General features: G+C 44.0%; 1 protein-coding gene across 1 annotated transcript; it reads left to right on the top strand.

Annotated features, from left to right (window-relative positions):
• The first annotated feature begins 11,027 nt into the window (after positions 1-11,027).
• ING2 (inhibitor of growth family member 2) lies at positions 11,028-19,831 on the top strand. The gene is made up of 2 exons (XM_054029998.1): positions 11,028-11,205; positions 18,503-19,831. The coding sequence occupies exons 1-2, from the start codon at positions 11,028-11,030 to the stop codon at positions 19,168-19,170; spliced, it is 846 nt and encodes a 281-aa protein (XP_053885973.1). The 3' UTR covers positions 19,171-19,831.
• The last annotated feature ends 7,537 nt before the right edge of the window (positions 19,832-27,368 follow it).

The following is a 27,368-nucleotide window of genomic DNA, read 5'->3' as shown; positions in this document are numbered from 1 at the left end:
ATGAGTCCAGTTAAATATTTTTTCCCCACCAGCACTGTTCCTGTTACAGAAAATGTATTTTCAGCTCTGACATCTGAAACTAGAACCTTTTAAAGAATTGCCACTTGCAGTCGACTGAGTGGCTCTAGTAGACTGGGCTCAAATTTGGCTGCAAAGCTACTTGCTGTGCTGTTATCTTAGACGAGTTCATTTGAAAAAATATTTGTTACATAAGAAGAAAAACAGATTTAACCACCCTCTTCCATTTTTCTAACTCTTCTTGTGTTTTTGACATTGTATTTTAAGAGATGTAATGATGCAGAGTAATTCCATTAGGTGTTGCCAATATTTTAATAATCTTCTGCAAAAAAATTCCCTCCTTGATCTGTGAGGAATATCATGCCTTGAATTAATATGTTTGGATAGAGGAGGGATGAAGGGCTGAGGAATTATTATTATTTATTATGATGATTTGTATTACCATAGTGCCAAGGAGCTATAGGCATGGACCAGGACTCCCTTGTGCTGGGTTCTGTACAAACACAGAACAAAAAGAGAGTCCCTACTCCAAAGAGCTTAAAATCTAAAAAAAGAAAAGAGACAGCAGATAGATACAGACACAGTCTGGAGAGCGCAAGGAAACAATGAGACAATAAGGTCAGCAGGGCTGGCTTTAGGCTGATTCCCCCGAATTGGGCCCCGCGCCTAAGAGGGCCCTGCGCCCTAAAGAAGAGCGCCTAACTTAGGCGCCTTTTTAATTTTTTTACTCACCCGGCAGCTGTCCGAGTCTTCGGTGGCATTTCGGCAGCGGGTCCTTCAGTGCTGCGGAAGACCCGGAGCGAGTGAAGGACCCGCCGCCGAAATGCCGCCGAAGACCCGGACCGCCGCCGGGTATTCGAATCAGGTCCCGCACTTCCTAAAGCCGGCCCTGAAGGTCAGCATGATAGGCAGTGGTCTCACACCAACAGCCTAACAGTTGTTGAGCTGTTTGTAGGCATCATGGAAAAGGAGAATTTTAAGGATAGTATTGAAGGAGGATAATGAGGTAGTTTTTGCAGATGTATACAAACAGCTCCTCCCAAGAGTGAAGGGGAACATGGGAGAAAGCACAAAGGTGCTTGTTTGAAAGTTGAACAAGTGTGTGGTGGAGGCGGACATCTTGATAGAGAATCAGAGATGACAGCCAGGGTGGGAGGTTGACTGTGAAGGGCCTTCAAAGTGAAAACAAGTTGCTTATGTTAAATGTGACCGAGAAGGGGGAGCCAGTGGAGGGATCAGAGGTGACGTGGTCAAAGTGATGGGCTAGGAAAATGATCTTTGCATCAGTATTTGGAATGGATATGTGTAGGGCAAGATTGCATTTGTCTAGGCTAGAGAGGAAGATGTCAAAGTAATCGAGAATAGAGATAATGACAGCTTGGACAAGAGTTTTAGCTGTGTGGATGGATAGGAAAGGCCACATCTTAGAGATGTTATGCAGAAAGAATCATCAAGATTTAGATGTAGCCTGGATGTGAGGACCTAGAGAGGTCCAAGTTGAAGATGATGCTCAAGTTACAGGCTTGAGTGGTAGACGGGATAGTGGTGGTTTCCACAGTGACAGAGAAAGAAGGTAGCAGGAAGGTTTGAGAGGAAGCTTATGAGCTCTCTTTTAGCCATTTAGCACTTGATCTGACAGTTAGACATCCAGGAAGAGATATCAGAGAGATATTTAGTTTGCACAGAAGGAAACAGGTCTGGAAGAGAGAGAGAGAGATTTGTAAGTCATCAGCATAAAGTTGGTTGTTGAAGTTGTGTTTACAGATGAGATTACCGAGAGATAAGGTGTAGAGAGAGAAAAGAAAGGGATCAAGGGCAAAGCTGTATGGAACCCCCACAGACATGTGGAGGACGGGAAAAGGAGGATCCTCCAAAAGACACCTGAAGAAGTAATTGGACTGGTAAGTAGAAGGAGAACCAGGAGACAACAGTCACAGAAGCGAAGGGAGGACAAGATTTCAGGAAGAACATGGCTGATTATGTTGAAGGTGGCTGACAGGTCAAGAAGGATGAGGATGGAGTACAAATTATGAGAATTTGCTAGGAAGAGGTCATTCCATTCATTGTTTTCTTGTTTAAACAAAAATGTTATGTCAAAACTAGAACCAAAGAATAAGACAAAGCTATACTTCGTTGGAAATACTAATACATTGTTTTTGAAAATGTATATTAATGTATATTGGTAGTATAGCACAGTGTTCCACTTGGGTAATTTGAAGTGGTGGTGGCAGCGAATGCCTCCCTGGGAAATATTTAAAGATACCTGCCAGTGAGGGTTACTTGATTATTTCATAAGTAAAAAATTGCTCTTCAGCAGTATTTTTAGTTACTCTCTTTTTCATCCTCGTCAGAGATGAGTCATCTCTGGAAGGGATGGTTCAGCATTTTTCCAGAAGGACAATGAATTCGTGAAAGGTTAAAAAATTGCCTCAAGTTTCACTTTAGGTTGGTGGCAAAATTTTAACAAGAGGTTCCTAGGAACTTCCAAGAATCTTTAACTCATCAGTGGAGTGACTGTAATATTTGAATGTAGTACATGCTGACCATTGACTCAAAATAGTACTCAAATTTCAGGATACTTATTGCCTGACCTGGAGGGAAAATGAACATAAGCACATGTAGATATCATTATGAGGGTCCAGAATCATCAGTCATTGAGTCTTCCTGAAGTTGTACAGCATACTTCTTTCTCACAAACTTGCTGAGTTTCCCTTTGTTGCAGAGGTGTGGTTCTTGTATACTTCTCTGTTCCCCTCAAAAAAGAACTGCTACTGTAGGAACATGTCAGCAAGATCCTTATTTTTCTTGGGCAAAATTGGCTTGTTCCTTTTCCATATGAAGCCTTCTGTCTCAAGAATCCAGCACAGTCAAAACCATAATCTACTGTGACAGGGTCAGGCCAGATGGCTACAGGAGAGTGATAGAAGGTAGATATAAGCAGGTCCCTTTTCCCTGAGTAAGATAATGGGCTGTTCCAGAACAATCAGGAAGTTGCTAGTACCAATTAAGGTAGGCTAATTAGAACACCTGGAGCCAATTAAGAAGCTACCAGAATCAATTAGGACAGGCAGGCTAATCAGGGCACTTGGTTTTAAAAAGGACCTCACTTCAGTTAGTGAAGTGTGTGCAAAGACCTGGGAGCAAGAGGCGCGCAAGAAGCTGAGAGTGAGTAGGTGTACTGCTGGAGGGCTGTGAAGTACAAGCGTTATCAGACATCAGGAGGAAGGTCCTGTGGTGAGGATAAAGAAGGTGTTGGGAGGAGGCCAAGGGGAAGTAGCCCAGGGAGTTGTAGCTGTCATGCAGCTGTTACAGGAGACACTGTAGAGAGTTGCAATCCACAGGGCCCTGGGCTGGAACCCGGAGTAGAGGGCAGGCCTGGGTTTCCCCCATCTCCCTAACTCCCTATTTTGATACAAGAGGACCTGGACTGTGGGTCCCACCAGATGGGAAGGTCCCTGGCCTGTCCCCCGACCCACTAAGGGGGTCAGCAGAGACTGCGGGGATTGTTCTCCTCCTTTTACCCATGCTGGCCAGTGATGAGGTTAGCTGAGTGAATGGCAGGTTTGAGCCACTGGCAAAAGTGGCCAAACTGAGGGGGCAAGCAAATCCACCAATAAGCGCAGGACCCACAAAGGCAGAGAAGGAACTTTGTCACAACTGGTGTCAGGAGTGGGATTTGGTGTGCACAGCATGGCGGAAGGAGGGTGGTATTGTTTAAAAAAAAAAAAAAAAAAAAAAAGAGAGGTGTTTCCCCACCACCACCACCACAATGGAAGACGTAGTGCGGGCACTGATACAAGCCATGGCTGGCCAGCAGGAGGCTACCTGTGTCCAGGCAGCCGCCCAACAGGAGACAGTGCGGCTGCACAGGAGACCAATCGCTTGTTAATGGACCAGGCCACTCAAGACTGTACAATGTTGCGGGAACTGGTAAACCAAGTGAAGGCCCTTACAGAGATGAACAGCGGCCATGATGGGACGTGGATCATATGGGCCAGCAATTGGCTGCAGAAAATGACGCGGGGGGGTGACGTAGAGGCATATCTCCTGGCCTTTGAGAGGACAGCCCTATGGGAGGCGTGGCCTCAAGATCAGTGGTCTGGCATTCTCGCCCCATTCCTATGTGGGGAGGCCCAGAAGGCCTACTATGATATGTCTGCAGGGCCGGCTCAGGCTTTTTTGCCGCCCCAGGCAGCAAAGGCGGGGGGGGGGGGGGGGCAAAGCTGCGATCGGCGGCACTTTGGCAGCACCTCAACTGCGCCGCTTCATTCCTCGGCAGCTATTCGGTGGCGGGTCCTTCCTCCCAAGAGGGACCCGCCACTGAATTGCTGCCAAAGACCCGGACGTGCCGCCCCAAGCACCTGCTTCCTGCGCTGGTGCCTGGAGCCGGCCCGTATATCTGAAGAGGCTGCGACAGACTACCCCCAGCTGAAAGCAGAGATCCTGGCCAGATCTGGAGTAACAAACGCAGTGCGGGCCCAGCGGTATCATGAGTGGAGGTACCAGGAAAACAAAACCCTGCGGTCCCAATTATATGACCTCATCCATCTCACACGAAAGTGGTTATGAACTGAGTCCCAAAGTCCAGTAGAGATACTAGAGGTTCTGGTCATCGACCGTTACCTGAGAGGACTACTACCAGACCTTCGCGCCTGGGGAAGCCAGAACGAACCCTCCACCTACGACGAGGTTGTTGCACTGGTAGAGAGGCAAAGGACGGCGAGGGAGCTGACTCGACCAGTTAAGGAAGAGGCGCCCTGGGTTAAAACTAGCAGCACCAAGCCCCAGAGCTCAGGTGACTGGGCCACCAGGAGGGCCCAGGTGGAAAAAAAGGAGCTGAAGGCCCACCAGAGGCCACAAAGAGTCGGAGCACTGAGGGGGAAGAGGATAGTGTCATTAGACTACCCAAACTGAGAGCGCAGGGAATGCCTAAGGCCCCATATAGCTGTTACACCTGTGGGGAGTGGGGACACATAGCTGCCCAGTGCCCAAATGCCGAGGAGCCTATGCAGTGTAATCTAGGAAACTGTGAAAACCCATGCTCCCTAATTCACATTGTGGGGGTTGCACTAACCCCACACAAATATATCAGGCAATTGAGGCTAAATGGAGTAGAGACTACAGCACTGATAGATTCGGGGAGTGCCATCACACTCCTCTCAGGAAAGCTTGTGAAACGTAATCGGTTGCTACAGGCAAAACACACAGGGATGACATGCATCCATGGGACAGTTAGTTACTACCCACCATCCCAGTAAAAATTGAAATCCAGGGGAACACTACTGAGGTAGCAGCAGGTGTAGTCCCTAAACTCCCATATCCGGAGCTCATAGGGAGGAGCTTCCCAGGATTTGGAGACTTACTCCTGGTAGGGGAATTGGAGAAAGGGGGAAACCTTGAAGTTAGGGAGGCATCCACAGTAGACTGTCAGCCCTCAATCTTCTCTGAAATATCCCCAGATTTGTTCTCCACTCCCAAGTGGGGCAGAAAGACAAAAAGGGAAAGAAGGGCAGCTAGGGACTTGGGGACCTGGATCTGACCCACGGACAGGCAGGCGGACCGGGGTACCTGGAAAGGAGGCTGCCCTGGAGGGAGAAGCACCCGAGCCAGACCCCCAATCCTAATGCCTCTGAACCAGGAGAGGCGAAGGAGACTGGCCCCCTAGATCTCAGACAGATTAGCCCTGTGAGAGAAAATTTTAGATGGGACCAGGCTGAAGATCCAAGGTACATCAACTTTAGGAAGGAGGTGACAAATAGATGGGGTCCCCGTGGAAGGGAGAACCCAAGGACCAGGACCCTACTTCATAATGAAAAAGGATCTCTTGTACTGGGTTTCATCAGTACAGGGGCAGAAGGCACAGCAGCTCCTAGTACCTCAAAAACACCAGAACGCCTTATTAAGCCTTGCCCATGGTCATCTTTTTGGGGGGCATTTGGGAGTAGAGAAGACCCTGGCATGGGTCCTACGACGGTTCTTCGGGCCTGGAGTACATGAAGAAATGCAGAGGTATTGTGCCTCCTGCCCAGAGTGACAGCTGCACAGTCCCCGTCCTCATTTGAAGGCACCTTAGTACCCCTTCCCATCATAGAGGTCCCCTTCAAGCGAATAGCCATGGACCCAATGGGACCCCTGGAGAAGATGTCCCACCAATATATACCTGTCATTCTGGACTATGCTACTCACTACCCAGAAGCCGTCCCCCTGCGGAACATGGCCTCTAAAACGATAGCCAAAGAGCTGGTGAGGATCTTTGCCCAAGTGGGGCTACCAGAGGAGATATTAACAGACCAAGGAACCCCATTTATGTCGAAGCTAATGAAGGACCTCTGTACTCTGCTCCACATACATAGACTGAAGTTCTCAGTGTATCACCCGCAGACCGATGGGCTGGTAGAAAGGTTTAACCGAACCCTCAAGGCTATGATAAGGAAGGTGGTAAGTCGGGACAGGAAGGATTGGGACACCCTACTACCTTACCTTATGTTCACCATCTGGGAGGTACCTCAGGCTTCAACTGGGTTTTCCCCCTTTGAGTTATTTATACGGGTGCAACCCCCATGGCATACTAGATATCGCCAAAGAGATCTGGGAAGAGGAACCCAATGAGGGGAGAAATATAATTGAACATGTATTGCAGATGCGAGACCAGATAGCCTAGGTCACCCCTATTGTACGGAAACATTTGGAAAAGGCGCAAGAGGCCCAGCAAACCCATTACAATCACCAGGCAAAAGTCCGACAGTTCCAACCAGGGGATCGAGTGATGGTGTTGGTACCCACGGCAGAAAGCAAGCTTTTGGCCCAATGGCAGGGGCCTATGAGGTGGTTGAACCCATGGAGGAAGTAACCTACAAGGTGTGGCAGCCAGGACGCCGGAAACAAGAACACTTGAAACCTTGGCACCAGCAAGAGGCACGTGTAGTGGCCCAAGAGACCCCGATCCAGGGAAATAACCTGCAGGAGCAGATCAGGATATCCCCTGATCTGACACCGAACCAGAAGAAGGAGGTAACTGAGATGATCAACCGATACCAGGACATGTTTTCAACCAAACCAGGACAGACCACCGAAGCATATCATCACATTATCACAGACCCTGGGGCAAAGGTGACTTTCAGGCACTACCGAGTCGCAGCAGCAAAAAGAGAGGAGATCAAGGCAGAGGTAAACTTTACAGGGTAATAAAAAGATTTAAAATACAGAGAATTCCCCCTAGGCTCAGCTTCAAAGTTACAAAAACAGGTATAAAACTCGCTCTCAGCACAGGGAAAATTCACAAGCTAAAAGAAAAGATAATCTAACGCATTTTCTTGCCCTTACTTACAATTTTTGTAATCTTAGATGCTCTTTTCAGATATGTTTTCAGGAGATGTTTTTTCTGCCTCGTCTCTCTTTCTGTCCAGAGAGAGAACAACAAAGAGAGCACAAACAAAACCTCCCCGTCTCCCCAAGATTTGAAAGTATCTTCTTTCCTTATTGGTCCTTTTGGTCAGGTGCCAACCAGGTTAGTTGAGCTTCTTAACCCCTTACAGGTAGAGTGATTCAGTACCTCTGGCCAGGAGTGATTTTATGTTACTGCATACATAAAGTTGTTACCCTTTCCTTTATATTTATGACAAGACATATTAAGGGTGACTAACTATTTGCTCTCAAAATATAATTAATACAGAATCATCATTAAATAGATTTATTTCTACTGGAGTTCTGCAGAGATCAGTTCTTGGCCCAATCATATTTAATATTTTTATCAATGATCTTGAAGAAAATATAAAATCATTGCTCATAAAATTTACGGGTGACAAAGATTAGTGTTGTAGAAAATATAATCCTGAGGACAGGTCAGTTATGCAGTGCAATCAGTATCACTTGGCAAGCTGGGCACAAACATGCATTTTAATATAGCCAAAGGCAAAGTAATACATCTAGTAACAAAAAATGTAGGCCAAGCCTACAGAATGGGGAACTGTAAACAGAAAAGCAGTGACTGAAAAGTATATAGGGGTTCTGATGGAAAAACAAATGAACTCTGTAATGCTGTAGTCAATCCTTAGACGTGTAAACAAGGAAATGCTGAGCAGAATAGGAAGGTGTCTGTCATAGCTTTTTTACATGGCACTGGTAAGGTTACTACTGAAACTCTGCAGTGTCACACAATTTGCAAACTTTTAACAGTATTAGTAAGATTACACAGAAGACATATCTATAAAACCATTTTCATGCCCTCTATGAATTATTCAGAACTAATTTTATTGAATATTACTCTACCAATGGTGCATGCATAATCCTAGATCATGGATTGGGGTTGAGCAGTTTAAACGTGCTGTCATTGACCTAAGAGAAAATTTCGATTTATTGTTTTATTTCACTGCTCTTCAATGGAAACTTGTATTTTTCAGTTGAATTCCGTTATAAGATTGCAGAATGATACAGATGTCCATACTCATTACAAGTGTAACTACAACAGCTCAAAATATACAACTTCTTTTTAAAGCATTTTGTACCAGTTCAATAAATCTATGTACTTTTCTTCCAATGCAAAATGACTAAAGTCCTCAATTTTTTACAATATAAATGTTATTTATAACACCAGTAGATATTGCATTGACAATGTGGTCTGAATCATCCATATAGCGATGATCAGTGCCATAAAATGAAACTGTTTAACAATTTACCGCAAATTAAAATGAAACTGGCTAGTTTATTTCACTCTGGAAACTGATTTGTGAAAAAAATCCAGGGTGGCATGGATGGTGTTCTGAGGGAGGTTGTTAATGTTGTGGAGTTTCTGGTGAAAGTTGGCTGTGTCTTGGAGGAAGTTGGCCCTTTGTGTGGTGAGTGGTTTGAGGATTGTTGCTATGAATCCTGATATGCCTTCAGTAAGAATGACATGGCCACATATGATGGAGCTGCCTGGGATCCCTTGCTTGTATATCGTGGGAAGCATGTAGAAGTTCCCTGGAGTGGAATTGTGGGGGATGAGGTTGTAGAGTTTCTCTTGGAATTGTTTTAGGCAGGATTTGATGAAATCCTTAAATTCCTGGGTAAACTGTGCAGTTGGGCCTTCTCTGAGTTCTTCATAGTAGGTGGAGTCAGAGAGTTGTCAGTTGGCCATGTTGTGATGGCAAATATTGTCATCGTAGCAGAGTTCACATGAAAATAGCTGAAAAGAGTTTTGTAGATTAAAACAAAATTTCTTGGTAACTAAACTTGCATAATATAATTGTTCCAAGTCTTTCATTGTTAAGAAATATAAGCCTATGTTTCTTGTTGTTAATGTCTGAGACAAATTCTGCTTCAAACTTTGGGGAGACAGGAAGCTCTATTAAAATTAGAGACTTTGTTGACAGGCAAGTGGATTTTAAAAGACTAAATTTCTTTGAGGCTTTATTTATAATTCTCTGAAATTACTTCTGGGGATAAATTGTCATTGAGCTTTTCTAAATAATAATTTTTCATGAATCGTTTTATCTTATTCCTTTGTCAAGAAAATCAATATCTCTTATTGTGGGCTAGAATGGCCTAAGATAGAGCTACTTGCAACTCAAAGACTATAAATTAATTAGAGATCACAGCATATAAATTGCCATTGTGAGAAAAGTGTGCTTTTGAAGCATATTCTAACGTAGTGGAAAGGTATTGTTTGCCTGCTTATAGTCTATTATACTACTGGTACAAATGTGTCCATGTCCTAAAGAATGCGTTTCTGTTTAGAAATTAATTAGACATAGCTGCTGAAGATGTTTCGGTAATAAAGGTACCAGCTACCTGCAGACATTTTTAACCTGCATATACATTGCACTGCAATAGAACTTCCCTCCCCCTCACCGTACCCCCACTGTAGTGTATTTGGAAACCAGAAACTAGGTTTCAGCACGGTGAATTATTCTTTCAGATGCTGAAATGGTTCCAAAGATGATACTTACAGAAAGGAAAGTGCAGAAGGACAGAATGTTATCCTTAAATATGTAAGTGATGTGAGCAGAAAATACCAAACTTACTGATCCATTGGGCACTCCTTCTTTTTTGGGGGGAGGAGGGAGGATGAAAGAGAACAACTTCTTCACAAGTTGTGGCAGATTTATATCAATAAATTAGTTACAGTATGTTACAGAGATCATCCTGCAAGGATGAAGAAACATGCAAAGGTAGATGGGTGACTGAACCCAGGAACCATGGATGGGAAAGTGTGGGGTGGAAGAATCATCAGTTTTCAAAATATACTGTATAACAGCACCTCATCAGCACCAGGCGCAGCCATGGCATTCAACTGCCTTGAGACATAACCTGCAGTGAAAGTGATTTAGACCTGTGCACCCGCTGCCTTGAAGGGAGAAGGGCAGTGGAGTAGCCCCACTTACATTTAAAAAGTGTGTCACGCCCCCTTCTTCCCCCCAGCTCCCTGCAGCCCGGCATTGCCCAAGTACGGGGCAACCCGCAGCCTAGGGGGGACGGATGACGGCAGAGGGTCCCACCGCCCACGCGCTGGGAGCGACCCCTGTCTGCCAGCCACACCGTGGGGCAAAGCCCCTCTGAGAGCAGAAGAGAGAACGCAGGGCTGAGGAGGAAGGGGCTGGAAGGAGTGTTACTTTCCCTTTAAGAGAGCCCCGCCTCCCCACCCACGTCCAGTCCCAGAACCAATAGGAGCGGCCCGGAGGCGAAGGCGGGAGAATGCGAACCCCTCACAGCGCCGCCAGCCGCGCCTTATTAGGGCAGGGCCTCGCGCATGCGCAGAGTCCACCGTCCGGCCCGGGGCGGGGGCTCCAAGTGGTTTGTCTCGGCAGCGGCCGCGGAGCCAAGGCGGGGGGAAGCCCAGGGACCCCGGGACCTGCCCGCCCCGTGGGGGCAGCGGCGGGAGCAGAGCCGGAGCCGGCCATCCCCGTGCGCAGCCTGCAGGGAGCAGCGGCGGGAGAGCCCAGGGGTCCGGCCCAGGGGCGCCCCAGCGGGGTGTGAGCGCCGGGAGGGAGGGGCCGGCCGGCCGGGGGTGCATGTGCTGCTGGCGCGGGGGGATGATGCTGGGGGGGCCGCAGCTGGTGCCGGGCCCGGCGGCGCTGGCGGGGGCGGGCGGGGAGCGGGCCCGGCTGCTCTCGCTCTACGTGCAGGACTATCTGGAGTGCGTGGAGTCGCTGCCGCTGGACATCCAGCGCAACGTGTCCCTGTTGCGGGAGCTGGACACGCAGTGCCAAGGTGAGCGCGGCCCGGGGCCGGGCCCGGCCGAGTCCCGGTTGGGAGAGGGAGACGCGGCCGAAGGGGGCGGAGTCCGGTCTATGAGGCGGCGTCTGGGGGGATGCGGGGCCCGGCTCGGCGGCTGCGGGTCAGGGGCTGGTTATTGGTCCCAGTGCGGGGCCGGGCTCGGCGGAGCCGACCCCGCCCGCTGCCTCAGCCCTGTCACCCACCGCGCTTGGGGGAGGGGTGACGGCCAGCCCCGCGGGGAGGGAGGCTGCGCCCGCGGGAAGGATGGAGGCTTGGAGAGGCTCCGGGGGCGGGGGAAGCGGCCCCTCTCCCCTCTGGGGCTGGGGAGGGAGCGGGTAGCGCGGGGCTTCAGTCCCCGTCGGGGGCGGGGGGACGGACAGCGGCTCCTATATCCCTCTCCCCCGTCCGGTAGCTGCGGGAGTCCCCGTAGCTGGGGGTGGAGGAGCCCTTCTCTGTGAGGCGGAGCTGGCTCTGACAGGCCGCCGCTCTCTGGTGGTGAGTCTCTGAACGGGGTCTCTGCCCTGCCCCAGCCTGGGCAGGGTGACATGTGCTGGCCGGCGACTCGTGCGTGGGCAAGTCTCTGAGCTACTGGTGTTATGTCAGTGTTCCGGTGGGAAGATCATGTGCTGAGGGGTTTGCGGGAGAGTGCTGTGGAAGGGCAAAATAGCACTGGTCTAGAGCAGAGACCTCGCCTCCTAGAAAGTTTGGTAAAATTCCTCTTGGCTGTTTGACATACCGATTGGGTGCACGAGAGTCTAGGTCAGGGATCGGCAATCTTTCAGAAGTGGTGTGACGAATCTTCATTTATTCAGTCTAATTTAAGGTTTCGTGTGCCAGTCATACATTTTAACGTTTTTAGAAGGTCTCTTTCTGTAAGTCTATAATATATAACTAAACTATTGTATGTAAAATAAATAAGGTTTTTAAAATGTTTAAGAAGCTTCATTTAAAATTAAAAGCCACCCGGACCGGTGGCCAGGACCTGAGCAGTGTGAGTGCTACTGAAAATCAGCTTGCATGCCGCCTTTGGCACTCCTGCCATAAGTTGCCTACCCTTGGTTTAGGTCTTTATCTGCAACTGCAAAGGCATGGTGGATTTAAGACATCCCCTCTGAGGATCAAGGAATTGAGTTTAGAAGTAATGCTGCAAGCAGGTTTGACTAATTACAGTATATTTATCTTTCTAGAAAAGAATCTGGGGAGGGGGGCACTGTATTGAGGAAACTATTGCATATGTAGTTCATGGTTAACTCATACATGTTTGGTAATACCTTCTAAACTGGCTATTAATGTAAGAGTTAATGTAAAGTCTTATTGGTTTAATAGAATCATAGAATATCAGGGTTGGAGGGGACCTCAATCTAGTCCAGCCCCTTGCTCAAAGCAGGACCAAGCCCCAGACAGATTTTTGCCCCCATCCCTAAATGGCCCCCTCAAGGATTGAACTTACAACTCTGGGTTTAACAGGCCAGTGGTTAAACCACTGAGCTATTTCTTGCTCCCCCCCCCCCCCTTCCTGGTTGGTTTCTTTTAACCTTTCATAGCTTTCCTCTATCTCTCCATTCTGACAAGCTGTTCTTTCGAGAATCCCATCCTGCTATGATTTTATTAGATTGCACATTCAGTTCCCAGTGTGTATGTTGTCTGGGGTTTTGTACCCTGTAGTGTGAGGCACACTAGGCTGTGAAATTGCTCCTTGAGGAGTTGCTTGTCCCTTAACCTCCCCACACTTGGAATCTCACATTTAGAATGATCTGTAGGGCAAAGTGTGCTGTGGGATGGAGCTATATGAAATTCTTGGATGAAAGGTGATATAACTTCTAAATGTTTAAATGAGATGCTTAAGTGTTGTCCCATTTTTACAAAGGGGTGGGGCGGGGCAGGTGGTACTGGTTAAGGAATTTACATGGGTCTCAATAAGTCAGTGGAAGACTTCCAGTTCTATCTACTAGGCTGTATAGTGCAGCATGACTTTAATGCACAACTGAATAGTTGCGTTCAAATGAACCTCTTTGAATGTGGACTGCCCCAGAACTTCTGTTTTATCAAGAATTTATTTGTATTAGCGTAGTATCTTGGAGCCCACCTTACAAGCAAATGTTTCTTAATGAATCAATGTAGTGTTGGGACTCCTAAAAGTGAAAGTCATTTATAGTTCCCACAGCAGCTGTAATTTAGTTGTTCTGTGTGTATGTTGAGGCATTAGTTTATCGTATAGTAATACTCATTGACATGGTAAAGGATCAAAAGTCTGTCTGTTAAACTACCTTGAATATAAACACAATTAACATTCACTGCTCTGAGAGATGAGGTCACATGCTTGACCCTGATCACTCTAAATGTTTAGGTTTGTTGAAAGAATGGGGAATAAGGAACAATCAAACTAGTAACATTGTCTTACTCAGTTTCTTTGTTAAACACTAGAAGCAATTTGTAGTACAGCAAAACAATCTGAGCTGTAGTTAAAATGTTATCTGCAACTGAAGTGTAAATTAAACATGATTTAAAACATTCCATTCCAGACAAGCTACTCAGATTCTTGTTTGAGCTATCCTAAAGCCCTTCATTCTGATTATTGCTGGGATCTGTAACTCAGTGGCATTATCAGCTGAAAGAATGAAGAGATACCAGATTGCATCAAAAATTTATTGCGAAGAGGAGGGAGTGCCAATCTTTATGATGCATCAACTAAAAGACTAGAGAGAGCACAACTGGATACATGTTACCCAGCTTTGTAACAAAATATTATTAATCCTTTTCAGTTTGGGTGAAAGGAGATATTTAAGTTGTCAATTTCCTTAAGGTGGCCTGTATGGCAATTGAAAAGATGTTCTTTGAATTATCATTCTAATTAATCAGGAAAGATGCATGAGACCAAGCTTTTGTTAAATTTCTGGATTCCAGAAAGTTTACAAAAGCTTGGTCTCGTGCAACTTTCCTGAGTTTGAATTATCATTCTAATTAATATCTTATTTGCTGAGGTACACTGAATCCTGTTGTCAAAGTCAAACAGTTTAGCAGTTTCTCTTAGCCACACAAGCTTATGTGGATGTTCCTGAGCAACCACTTTCTGAATCTATTAGGTAGATTCAATCTCTAAGAATTGATATGTATTCTCGTTACATACTTTAACATGAAATTGTTTTTCCCTGTTGGCCTCATAGCTAGTTACGGCTTTTTATATATTATTTTTATTGCTTTTTGAGAACATTGAACCTCAGAGGATTTTCTCCCAGACCAATTTGAAGACATTTTGATAGCATGGCTAGTATAATTTAGACCATTTTAAAGTTGTTGGTGCTGCTTCATGGGGGGCAGGTTTCTGACCTCTAGTCAAACAGTATCTGTCTTGCATGATCAAACCTTCAGTCTAAAGTGATCTCTCTATGGGGGGTCTTAAACTTATGACATGAGGCAAGCATTTATTCGTACTATGCATGATGACTGAGTTGCAGTTGCCAAGCAGCATAGCTCTGAAAACCCTGATTTTTATGCTTTTTCACTTTTAACCATAACATTTCAGTATCTTGAATTTTTTTTCTCTGAATGTTTTTCTGCCTTTGTTATTGCTATAAAGAAGCAGCATCAGTGACCAGTGGTGGTGGGGTTGGAGTCTAGGAACTTGGGAAAAGAGGGAAGGAACTTGGTATGTGTTGTCCCTTGTCTCAAACACAAAGAAATAAAGAGGATGTACCCTTTTTGTAAATTGCATTGCAAGAATAAATTTTAAATACCCCTATCTGGCTTATGTTCCCAAACCAGCAATATACAGGTTGAAAAGGCTCTCAAGAAAAAACTCTCTACTTCTGGCCTCTGTGGAAGTAGAGAGTTTTTCTCTGACATCTCTTACAGAAATGCTACATTATGGAAAAATAGCTTAACCTGTAGTGTAAACTGAAGTATAGCATCAGGTAATCAAATACCATCAAAGTATCTAACCCAAGAAATCCTAGACAAGTGGTCTATCGAAGACAGGTAGAACAGTACCACCAAGTAAACTGGCTTTCAGATTTAGTTTCCCTTAACTAACTGTGTAGAACTGACTTTAGTAAGAGTGGACTGAATGTACTGTACCCCTGTCCCAGTCCTCCAGGAAACTAGGTTAGCTATTTTTTCCCAGGCCCGGTTTAGTGTCTTGTTAGTTTTGAGAGGGATGAACCACCAAGTACTACAGCAACCTTTTGTGGGGGCAAAAAGCACAACTTTGTCCAGGCTAATTTAAGTTTAGAAAATTTGGAGAAATCGCACTGTTTTGAATAAATAGGGAGCTCAGATATGTGAGATTTGAATAATTGAAATCCTGTTAGTTTCTTCAAGGTTAACCAAATTTATCTGTAGATAAACATGGGTGGAGTTACTAAAATATGCACCCAAGGAATACAGTGGACATCCTAATTTTGTGGTGGTCCCTTTCTCTAATCCCTTATCCCTTTATATTTTAATATCAGGACAAGGTCCTGTTTTAGGCCTGCTCTGCATGATTTTTGTAATGACATTACTATGTTGGTTATAAGTGAGATTTTTCATCTTACCAAAATAGATGCAGTTATACTGGTATACAGTGCCTTATATTGGCATATCTTATTTTCCTTCCCATATGGGAATAAGCTATATAAGCATATTTATACTTGGTATAATTGTTTCCAGACTAGGAGAGCTGTACTGCTTTAACTATACTAGATTGTTAAAGCCATACAATTTTTGTGTAGATATGGCTTATTGTTTAAAGAATCTAAACTCTGGGTCAGAACACAATGTGGAAGCTTACCCAAAGTAGTTGCATTTATTTAGGAGTGTATACTGACTCCATCCCACATCCCGTTTCAGTTAAAAGTTGCATTAAAGCAACACTGTCAAATCAAACTTATAAAAAACGTCTTAATCAATGTTACCTAATGCCTTAAATTATTAAAACTGGAACATTTAAATAACTGGTGCTCTTACAGGTTGCTTCTTGTATTTCAGTTGCTAATGTGACAAATGCTAGTCCCATAGTTCTTAAACTGTGGCATCCTTCGTGGGGAGAAATCTTACAAAGTGATCCAAAGAATAAAAAATAGAGAAACAGAAGGCTAGTTATTTTCACTTGACGTTCTCATGCACTATTTTCCAATGTCTGGGGACTGGCCTACACTAGGAACTTACATCGGTTATAGCTATGTTTCTCAGGGAGTGAAAAATTCACACACCCCTAGAAAGTATGTATACTAACCTACACACACACGCACTTTCCCACCTGATATAGACAGTACTAGGTTGACAGAAGAATTCTTCCATTGACCTAGGTACTGTCTCTTTGGAAGGGGGATTATCTGGGTGATGGAAGAACCCCTCCCATCTGTGTAGGTAGTGCCTACACCTGTGCCACTGTAGCACTTCAGTGGAAACACCTATTCCACAGGATTTCCCCATCAAGGAAATCCCCATTGGGGATGTGCAAGTGGTACCTCCTTCCCATTTCACTTGAATGGCAAAGGGAGCAGCACAGGACAGAGAATTTACTCCAGAGCATTGACAGCAGCCCCTTGACCTTTATGAAGTAATATGTTCAGCCTTTGGGTTGAGGAGATTGGACTCCACTGACTTTTTTTGGATAACACTGCTCTAGGATTTCAAGTCCGCTGGGTGGAATAGTGTAGAGGACACGTCTCATGTATAGACTTCAAAGGGATGTTGTCAGTTTAAGTAGGCTATTTCATGAAGTTTCAGAACATGCAAAGTCCGTTTATTATAATGGGGAGAGTTGTTATCTAAGCTATTTACCTGCATCATTTGCAACCTAGGGTATGTTTACACTGAAAACACTACAGACAAACAAACTATTTACAGGACAGTTGTGCCTGTACTTTTTTCCACTGACACTTCAGTAAGTCACAACTCTGTATCTAATATTACCACAGTGACACGCTGTACATAAGACTTTAAAGATATCATATTAGCAGTTGGCTATTTAATGTTTAGCATAGCCTTTATCATTGTTTTAAGTGTAATAAAGGTTCTAGGTTACCATTAATTTGGGGAAGAATACTTCTAACAGAACAAAAGAAGAGAATTGAAGTTCAGTGCACTCATAACTTGCACTGAAGATTCTTTGTTGCTGTTTTGGAAGAGGGGGGCATGATAGTGCATGACTTGCCAAACCAAAAAAAAAAAAAAAGAGAATAAACCAATACTCAGTCCTGCAAATGCCTCTAGAAGTTTAGTGAACACTTAATTAGTAAAATTGTCTCTGTATTGTTGAAAATGTTCTGTGATGCACCAAACATGGAAGATGTGGCCTCTGCCCTGAAAAGTTCACAATCTGAGGCCTTGTCTAAGCACAAGTTTAACCAAAATCTGTTTTAAATTGGTTCCGTTAAACCAGTGGAAAAGCTTGTGTGGACATGCTTAAATTGACTTATAGTTGGCCTACATCAAAGTAGCTTTGTTCAGTCACTTTTTGAACCTATAGATAACTGACTATGCCTAATTTAGGGCTAAATTTTCAAAGTCTATCTTGAACAAAACATGGCAGAAAAAAGCTAAACTCATTGGTAAAGCTGAGTGTTCTTAATCTGGCCCATTATCCCTAGACATTGTAGATGGACACTTTTTTATATGCTGGAATAGCCCCCAAAAATCCACCCTATATATTAAAGAAACACTCTTAATATTGCGTATTTTAATCTACCCTATTACTGTTCAGTGCCAAAAGTGAACTATGCATGACTGTAATTCTTTGGTGGATTGCTGTGCATTACAAACACTACTTCAGTGCCCTTTGAGGTTAGGTTAATCGTACAGAGGCTATTTAACTAGTCTTTGGCAGAGCAGTAAGTCCTGCTTTAATCATTACAGAAAATTTCCCCCTTCTATTGTCTTTACCATGGATGGGCTAGGGAATTGCTAACTCTAGATTCCTTGCTTGTCAGTTGGACTCTTAACTATTGCAATCTAGCGTGTACCAAGGATTCCTGCCAGTTGCGTGCTAGTCTTTCCAGTGTTTTGAATAGCTTTTTTTTGTTCCTTACAATTTGCAAAAACTCTTGCAGCAGACTGTTCTGTTGATCATTAAATCAGAGTTCCTTATCTGAGAGCCTGTCTTTAGAGTAGCACTAAATACTTAATTTATTCCATGAACATAGGTTCTAGGTCAATTTTTCTGCTAATTGAAGTATATGGTATGCATGTTAGACTGAACTACCGCTTGGAAGAAATGTAGATACATTTCCTTGATGTTCCACTTTGTGATGCATAATTCTTCCTCCCTCCCCCTTGACTAAAAACTGTTATGCTGATTCTTCTTTTATAGAAGCATTAAAAGAAATCGATGATGTCTATGAGAAATATAAGACAGAAAGTGATCCCATTCAGAAGAAACGGTTGCAACAGCATCTTCAGCGAGCACTAATCAACAGCCAAGAACTGGGAGATGAGAAAATTCAAATAGTTACTCAGATGCTTGAACTGGTAGAGAATAGGGCCCGGCAAATGGAGACCCACTCTCGGTGTTTCCAAGAGTCAGATAATGAAAAGCCTCTAGAAAAGGCAAAAGTGGAATCTTGCCAACCAGAAAGATCTTCGCGTAGACCCCGTCGCCAGCGGACCAGCGAAAGTCGTGATCTGTGCCATATAACAAATGGGATTGAAGACTGCGATGACCAGCCACCTAAAGAAAAGAGATCCAAATCGGCCAAGAAAAAGAAACGCTCCAAGGCCAAACAAGAAAGAGAAGTTTCACCTGTTGAATTTGCAATAGATCCCAATGAGCCAACTTACTGCTTATGTAACCAAGTGTCCTATGGAGAAATGATAGGATGTGACAATGAACAGTGTCCCATTGAGTGGTTTCATTTTTCATGTGTTGGACTCACCTATAAACCAAAGGGGAAATGGTATTGTCCCAAGTGTAGAGGAGATAATGAGAAAACTATGGACAAATGTACTGACAAATCAAAAAAGGATAGAAGATCAAGGTAGTGAATGCTATAAATGTTTTAAAGGGTTGTGTGTCTTTTATATAAAAATTGTTTAATTTACAGAGAACAATGTTTTAGGAAAAATGCATAAGACTATGCAATATTTTTTAATCTATAGTATTAATGGAGTATTAAAATCTGTTATACTTTCTGTGATCTTTAACTTTCTGCACTGAATAACCAAATAATTGAAACAGGGTGGCCTCAGAACTGCACAAATGGAATTACATGTAGTGTTATGGGGTTTTCTGGTTTTTGTTTCACTTAAACTCCCTGTTGTGTTAGCATTTAAAAAAAATCCTGAAATTAATGGTGGTGGGGAAGCACTGAAAGACTGGTCATATTACAAGAGTATTGGTAATGGTATTTAACCTCTCTAGTACTGTTTCACAACCTCAGACAGTTACTAGAATCTCCATTTGTTGTGAACTGAATCTGTTCTACATCCCATGCCTCAAGTTTTCAGATTCTGTGTTAACATCACATAATTTCTGGAATGAGGGTTCAAGAATTCAACTGTTAATTGTAAAATAGTCTTCCAAGCTAGAAAGCAACCTGTTTCTTCAGTGGCTTTCATATGATGAATGTATTATTTCCAGGAAGAAAATGCCACTAATTTATGCTTTTTATGTCAATATTAAACTGTTCCCTTGGTGACTTTACATTTGGGAGTCAGTTTCTGGATAGGGTAGCAATTATGGTAGTCTTGAACTTGACTATCTTGTGTATACTTCTTATGCATGACTTTAGTGGAAGAATTTTAGCAAGCATCCTAATGGGGTTTCCTTTGGTCTTGACTTTAAGTTGTGAACAGGAGTGCTTGTCTGTGGTAAAGCTCTTTCTTGCACTGCTGGAATTCTGCATCACTGTGCAATGCAGAATTTGTACAGGATTAATATTCAGCATATGATTTAAATTTTTACTGCAGAATCTGATTTCCTTCATGGCCCCCACCCCCGGGCTCCTACTGTCAAAATTGTGATTTGACAAAATATGCATCATTTTAAAATATTATGCACAGAACTTTTTATTTTTGGCACAGAATTCCCCCAGGAATATCACTTCTGATATTTCTACACTCCACAATTGCCATTGTGCTATGTCTTGCTGCTACCTCTAGTTTACAAGTCTTGAATTGGTGCTGGCAGAGGAATAGTGATATCCTCAACTCCTCCTTAATCTGTGAGCAACATCTATGTAGATGTGCAAAATATGATTGCACATGCTTTGCTGGGCTCCTCAAACTTGGCCTCCACCTTAGTGGAGTTAAGATATATCCATGGACAGATCTGGAATAAGGCATACATGTGTGCTTATGGCTGCAGCTCCCAGTCATGTGAGTGTGAGATTGGAAGCTTTTCTTTTTTAATGAAAGGTTTCCAGCCCCTAGAAATATGAAAAGCTTGAAAATATGACTAGCAACTGCATGTAACGCATGCAGTGATGTCTGTAGGAAACCTCCAAGGGCTTTTCTAGATTGATGCTTTAAAACACCTCAGCCAGCATGGTTTTGAAACACCACTTAGCATCTAGTATAGACAAAGACATTATGGTTTAAAGCAGACTCACTGGCTTTACTCCTAAAGGAGGCTGGGAAGCAGAAAGGTGCAAAGAGCTGGTCTCTTTCAGGTGGGAAGGAGTGCAGCCCATGGAGAAGAGAAACTCATGGTGGGTCTTGTATTTGTCCAGGAATGTGGCAGTCTGAGGAGCCTTCCAAAGAGAGGGGCTCAGAAGTTATTGGGTGCATGACATGGGTTTGGTATTCACAATATCCATGAAGCCACTTCTCCGGTGACTTCTTGGTCCCTAATGCTCTTCTCCAGTGCAAAATTGCTTTCTAAATTAGTCAAAGCCAGCAGCTGCAGCCTTATGCTGCCGGTTGTAAGATGGCCACTTTTGTCTTTCCTAGCTAGTAAGTACCTGTTGTGTTTCTGATTTTATTGGTGAGAAGATGCCCCTTTCTTACAGTTCATTGGGATTGTGGGTATGATGGCTGCAGATTGATTTAGCTTGTGAGAAGTGGCATTGTAAATTAAATGGGGGTGATGGTCCAGGTACTTCTCCACAGGCTTGTTTTAATCTGTGGGTCAGTATGTATTCAGGAAATTTTCAAATACTATTGCTAGCTCCCAGTTTAAGCAATTGTGCATCTTTTTTTAGTGCTTTGGCTAATGATGCTTCAAAGGGAGTATGGTTTGTGAAATCAAAGTATATTTAGCACACTACTCAACTAATAGAAATTCTTGTGTCCAAAGATCTGAGGAAGTGAGCCACAAAACTGCGCAGGTTTGGATCTTACCTCACCTGCGGAATAGCCAATATAGGAAGCCTTGTTCTTCCTTAGCGGCAGGGACACGAAATGGGCCATGTGGTAGCTTGAAGTGTTGGTGATCTAATACCCTCCCTATTTCCTAGTTTTTCTCTGGAAAAACCAAAGGATAACCCCTTGAAAGTAATCAAATGGGTATCAATCATCCTGACTACTGCAGAATTGGGGTTTTTACTTCATACCTTCCATGCTAATGACATCTGGTGGATATGAAATAGGTCAGTAAACTTAAGGACACTGAAGATGGAAGTCCTTTCAGCTAACTTGCTGCAGGAAACAAGATATTTTGGGTCTATCTGTTCTTAGATCTCTCCAGCCTAAAGAAATACAGGGATTTCTCATGATGTGTGGCCGTGTGCCATAATCCCATACTGTGATTTTAAAATTAACCTTTCTATCTTATTCTCTGATTAAGTTATCACTGGAAACTTTCAAGAGAAACCTTGGCCTGAATGCTGCAAGGTGCTTAGCGTCTTCAACTCAACTGTTGTCACTGAGTTGGGAAACACAGTACCCTGCAACATCTTAGTTCTTTGGGCTTGGAAAACAGCTCTTCTCAATAAATGAACTAAGAGCAATGAGGTAAAATGATTAAAGCTGTACTTAAGCTATTCTTGTTACCAACTGGGAACGTCATGTATGGATAACTCATACTTAGGATGCTCTTCACAATGGATATGCTGTACACTTTTGAGACGTATCAGTGTGAATCTTGTTTGAACTTGAATGCCTTCTCAGTTAGTCATATTTAAACTAGTTCTTTTCATGAAATGTGATCCTGTAAATGTAAGAGGAAAAAATTTAAGGCCAGTTACATAAAATAAGCAGGGGACTAAGGGCAAAATGTGATGGTAGGCTGGGAAAAATCCTCCTTGTGAGCAGGGTCTTAGACTGCAGTGTGGCCCCATCCAGATTATTGCACTAGAATACTGGCACTCTCCCTAACTCTTTCAGCAGAGCAGGGAATTGCTTCCTTAATGTGAAGGATCTTACACAGGCACTGCACCAAGAGCAGCATTTTCACTTAAGACCTATGGCTCTTTCTAATGCTTTATTCTTTTAATTCTATTGCCAAAGAAAAACAGCAGTACCCAGTGCAAACTCTTGACACTGACATTTTCTTTAACAAAGACGCACAAAATAAATAATTGCGTTTTATTTTCAGAACACAATACCTGGTCCATGGCAAAGTGAATTAAATTCTCCATCATGCACCTAGAAACCCACTATACTCCCCTCCTTTGACCGAGCCTCTCCAGTTTCCTCTTTTATAATGAGCCACAGTGGGGCGGGGGGGGGGAGGGGCTTTGCATCACAGTTAAATTGTGGCTATTAAAACTACAAAATGATTGAAAGCTTGTTAACAGTAACTTGTACTAGGAACTGTTTTCTCATCTGTGATAAAGGAGTGGGTGTCAGATAAGTGAGAATGGTTGACAGGCAGTTCTAACAATTCTTTTTTTAATTATTAAAGATGCTTCCTGGGAGATGAGTCTAAGAAGCCCCTGAGGAGACCTTGATAAATTTTAAAACTTGCTTTGCTTTTATACAGCAGAAGTGTATCTATCCTAAACTGCAGGCAGCCTGACAATTAAAACAGATAATCCAAACCAATCAAACTCTACCTTCTAACAGAACAAATATTCAGATGTATTTAGAATCTACAAATACATTCTTTTGATATTTCAGTACCATTCTCTCTAAGTGGCATTGAACATCAGATTTGCTAAGCATCTCATTCAGCTGCATGCACTGGTTCATGTGTCTCATAGCTGTCTGCAGTAATTCCCATGTTTTGTTCTGAGCTTATGAAACCCTGACAGTTAAATCTTGCATACTCTTTTTCTAAGGCAGGGATGGATCTTTGTTTTGCATTGGGTTAGGCAAATTCTTCCTAGTGATGCAGAATTACTAGTTTTCTTCTGGTAAGGTTTTATTCCCTTGTGCTGCCTGTGCTTACTGGATTTTGCATTAATGTCCAATTTTTGCAACATGGCTGCCATTTTTGTGCTTGACACTATATCAATATCATACATGCATAAAATTGATATGTGCATAAGCGTTATTTGCTTGTACAAATTGTTTGTATCAGAATGATCTTAAACTAGTTCCTTTTTGTGCTATGAACTCTACTTCCATCATGCTATAGGGGATTACACTGCATGTGTGGGTAGTAAACCAGTTAGAAGTGGTACTAAGGGTCATAAAGTTACAGCATAGAGGATGTGGAATAAAGGGTTTTGGCAAATATCCTAGTTCTCAATGAATATCCAAGGATTCCTTGTGGATTTTAGGTTTCAGAGGGGTAGCTGTGTTAGTCTATATCAGTAAAAACAGCGAGGAGTCCTTGTGGCAGCTTAGAGATGAACACATTTATTTGGGCATAAGCTTTTGTGGGATATAACCCACTTCATCAGATGCATGGAGTGGAAAATACAGTAAGCAGGTATAAATATACAGCCCATGAAAAGATGGGTGTTGCCTTACCAAGTGGGTAGCAGAGAACAAGTTAAAGGAGGAAAACTGCAAGCTTTGACAAGCCCCTATATTTAAAACAAAGACCTAATCACTATCTCTGTTTCTACCTTCCATCCCGTACACTGTCTGCAATTCTAATACAGGAAAGAGGAAACACAATGTTTGCAATAGGATAATATGCAACTGAAGAAGGTGAGATATTAATAGGTGTAATTCATAGCTACACCTCTACCCCGATATAATGCGACCCGATATAACACGAATTCTGATATAATGTGGTAAAGCAGTGTGCCGGGTGGGGTGGGGCTGCGCACTTCGGCGGATCAAAGCAAGTTTGATATAATGCGGTTTCACCTATAACACGGTAAGATTTTTTTTTGGCTCCCGAGGGACAGCGTTCTATCGAGGTAGAGGTGTAGTTGTGACATGGGTCTCTAATGTTTCACCTACTCAAACTGCAGCAATTATCCAAGTCACTTTACAAGCTGTACAATGTAATGCTTGTAAAACAGTTTAGGTTTCTGACAAACCAGTCACTAAGTGCTCACATTTGAAGTGTTAATGCTAGGAATTGAGTGGCAAACGATGCCACTTTTGGAAACCGGAATATGAAAGAGATAATTGTTTCCAATACTAGCACTTTACAATTACACTGCCTAAGTCTTTATACATTACTTGATTTGAAGCTATTTTAAACTTGTGTTTGGATGACCTTGTTCCATTTGGTCTTAATTTTGTGGCCTATGTGATGCTTTGGCGTTCAGCAAGGGATTCAGTCACGCTTATGTGTCATCTCTGGGTGCCTTAAATGTTCTGCTGCTGTGGTTCACAGCTCTGACACCAACAGCCAGTATATAAGCATACACCTACAGTATATACATACATGTTGGCCTCCCTTCCAAGTTACTCTTTACAGGAGTCCGCAATAATCCTAGCCCTTTCTCTGCAGTGTTCAGCCGCTCTTCCTATAGCACCAAAACCTTGTCAAGTTTTCTGCTCCTTTACAGAGAGTACACAGCAGTTTAGCTGGGGTTGACAAACCCTCCGCTTCAATCAAAGCACTGAGTTGGATTATGGTAAAATTAAACAGGCTTATTAACAAAAGGACAGAGGTTTAAGTGACACCACATATAAAGGAATAAGGATAGACCTGATACAAAAATAAAAATATACTGAAGACTAAAACTCAACTAGTCTTTTGTTCAAATAAGTTTTTCTCACCAGCCCTTCAGGGGAGAAACATCTGCATAACAAACATATGGAGCTCCAAGTGCTTGCTTTCTTTGGGTATGTCTACACTACAAAATTAGGTAGAATTTATAGAAGCCGGTTTTATAGAAATCGGTTGTATACAGCCGATTGTGTGTATCCCCACATAAAATGCTCTAAGTGCATTAAGTTGGCAGATCGCATCCACAATACCGAGGCTAGTGTTGACTTCCGGAGCGTTGCACTCTGGGTAGCTATCCCACAGTCTCCGCCGCCCATTGGAATTCTGGATTGAGATCCCAATGCCTGAATGACACAAAACAGTGTCGCGGGAGGTTCTGGGTACATGTGGTCAGGCCCCTCCCCCTCTCAGAGCAACGGCAGACAATCGATTTGCGCCTTTTTACCTGGGTTACCTGTGCAGACAACATACCACGCCAAGCATGGAGCCCGCTCAGCTCAGCTCACCGTCACCATATGTCATCTGGGTGCCAGCAGACGCGGTACTGCATTGCTACACAGCAGCAGCTAATTGCCTTTTGGCAGTAGACGGTGCAGTATGACTGGTAGCCTTCATCAGCGATCTGGGTGCTGGCAGACATGGGGCTGGCAGATATGGGGCTGCATTGCTACACAGCAGCAGCCCCTTGCCTTTTGGCAGTAGATGGTGTATTACGACTGGTACCCGTCGTCGTCATACTGCAGTTCGATCAGATGATGGCTGAAACTCCGTATGTCCCCCAGTCATATTCTGCTGCCTTCCCAATGATTATGGCGGCTATCAGTTGTAGTACGCTATTTTCTGTCAAGCACCCAGAAGATGCCGAGGGCTATCAGTCATGCTGCACTATCGGCTGCCAGCTTAAGATTTAAAAAATAGATTTGTTCTGTGTTCATTTGCTTCCCCCTCCCTCCATGAAATCAACGGCCTGCTAAACCCAGGGTTTTGAGTTCAATCTTTGGGGGGGGGGCCATTCTGTGTGACAGTTGTTTGTATTTCTCCCTGATGCATAGCCACCTTTGTTGATTTTAATTCCCTGTACCTGTACACCATGTCGTCACTCACCCCTCCCTCCGTCAGACAATAGTTTCGTGCCTTTTTTCAGACCAGACGCCATAGCACTGGGATCATGGAGCCCGCTCAGATCATCGCGGCAATTATGAGCACTATGAACACCACGCCCATTGTCCTGGAGTATATGCAGAGCCAGGACATGCCAAAGCAAAACCAGGACCAGCCGATGAGGCGATTGCAGCATGGCGACGAGAGTGATGAGGAAATTGACATGGACATAGACCTCACAGAAGGTACAGGCCCCAGCAATGGGCAAATCATGGTGTTACTGGGGCAGGTTCATGCCGTGGAACGCCGATTCTGGGCCCGGGAAACAAGCACAGACTGGTGGGACCGCATCGTGTTGCAGGTGTGGGACGAGTCCCAGTGGCTGCGAAACTTTCATATGCGTAAGGGCACTTTCATGGAACTTTGTGACTTGCTTCCCCTGCCCTGAAGCACCAGAATACCAGGATGAGAGCAGCCCTCACAGGTGAGAAGCTAGTGGCGATAGCCCTGTGGAAGCTTGCAACGCCAGACAGCTACCGGTCAGTCGGGAATCAATTTGGAGTGGGCAAATCTACTGTGGGGGCTGCTGTGATCCAAGCTGCCAGGGCAATCAAAGACCTGGTGATATCAAGGGTAGTGACTCTGGGAAACGTGCAGGCCATAGTGGATGGCTTTGCTGCAATGGGATTCCCAAACTGTGGTGGGGCGATAGACGGAACCCATATCCCTATCTTGTCACTGGAGCACCAAGCCACCGAGTACATAAACCGCAAGGGGTACTTTTCAATGCTGCTGCAAGCCCTGGTGGATCACAAGGGACGTTTCACCAACATCAACGTGGGATGGCCAGGAAAGGTACATGATGCTCATGTCTTCAGCCTTCAGGCTACGGTGTGAAACTTCTGTTTTGTTTCTCCTTGATGAACCCTCCACCCCCGGTTCACTCTACTTCCCTGTAAACCAACCACCCCACCCTCCCCTCCCTCCTTCGAGCACTGCTTGCAGAGGCAATAAAGTCATTGTTACTTCACATTCATGCATTCTTTATTAATTCATCACACAACTAGGGGGATAATTGCCAAGGTAGCCCGGGATGGGTGGGGGAGGAGGGAAGGAAAAG

Source organism: Malaclemys terrapin, chromosome 5 (genome assembly GCF_027887155.1).
Source record: "Malaclemys terrapin pileata isolate rMalTer1 chromosome 5, rMalTer1.hap1, whole genome shotgun sequence".
NCBI classification, from domain to species: domain Eukaryota; kingdom Metazoa; phylum Chordata; order Testudines; family Emydidae; genus Malaclemys; species Malaclemys terrapin.
The sequence above is the reverse complement of the archived record's forward strand: the minus strand, read 5'-3'. Positions and strand labels throughout refer to the sequence as shown.

Excerpts from the sequence above, each read along its gene's own strand:
- ING2 (XM_054029998.1), top strand. The coding sequence starts at position 11,028 with ATGATGCTGGGGGGGCCGCAGCTGGTGCCGGGCCCGGCGGCGCTGGCG. Across the intron at positions 11,206-18,502 it reads GCTGGACACGCAGTGCCAAG|AAGCATTAAAAGAAATCGAT; the intron begins GTGAGCGCGGCC and ends CTTCTTTTATAG.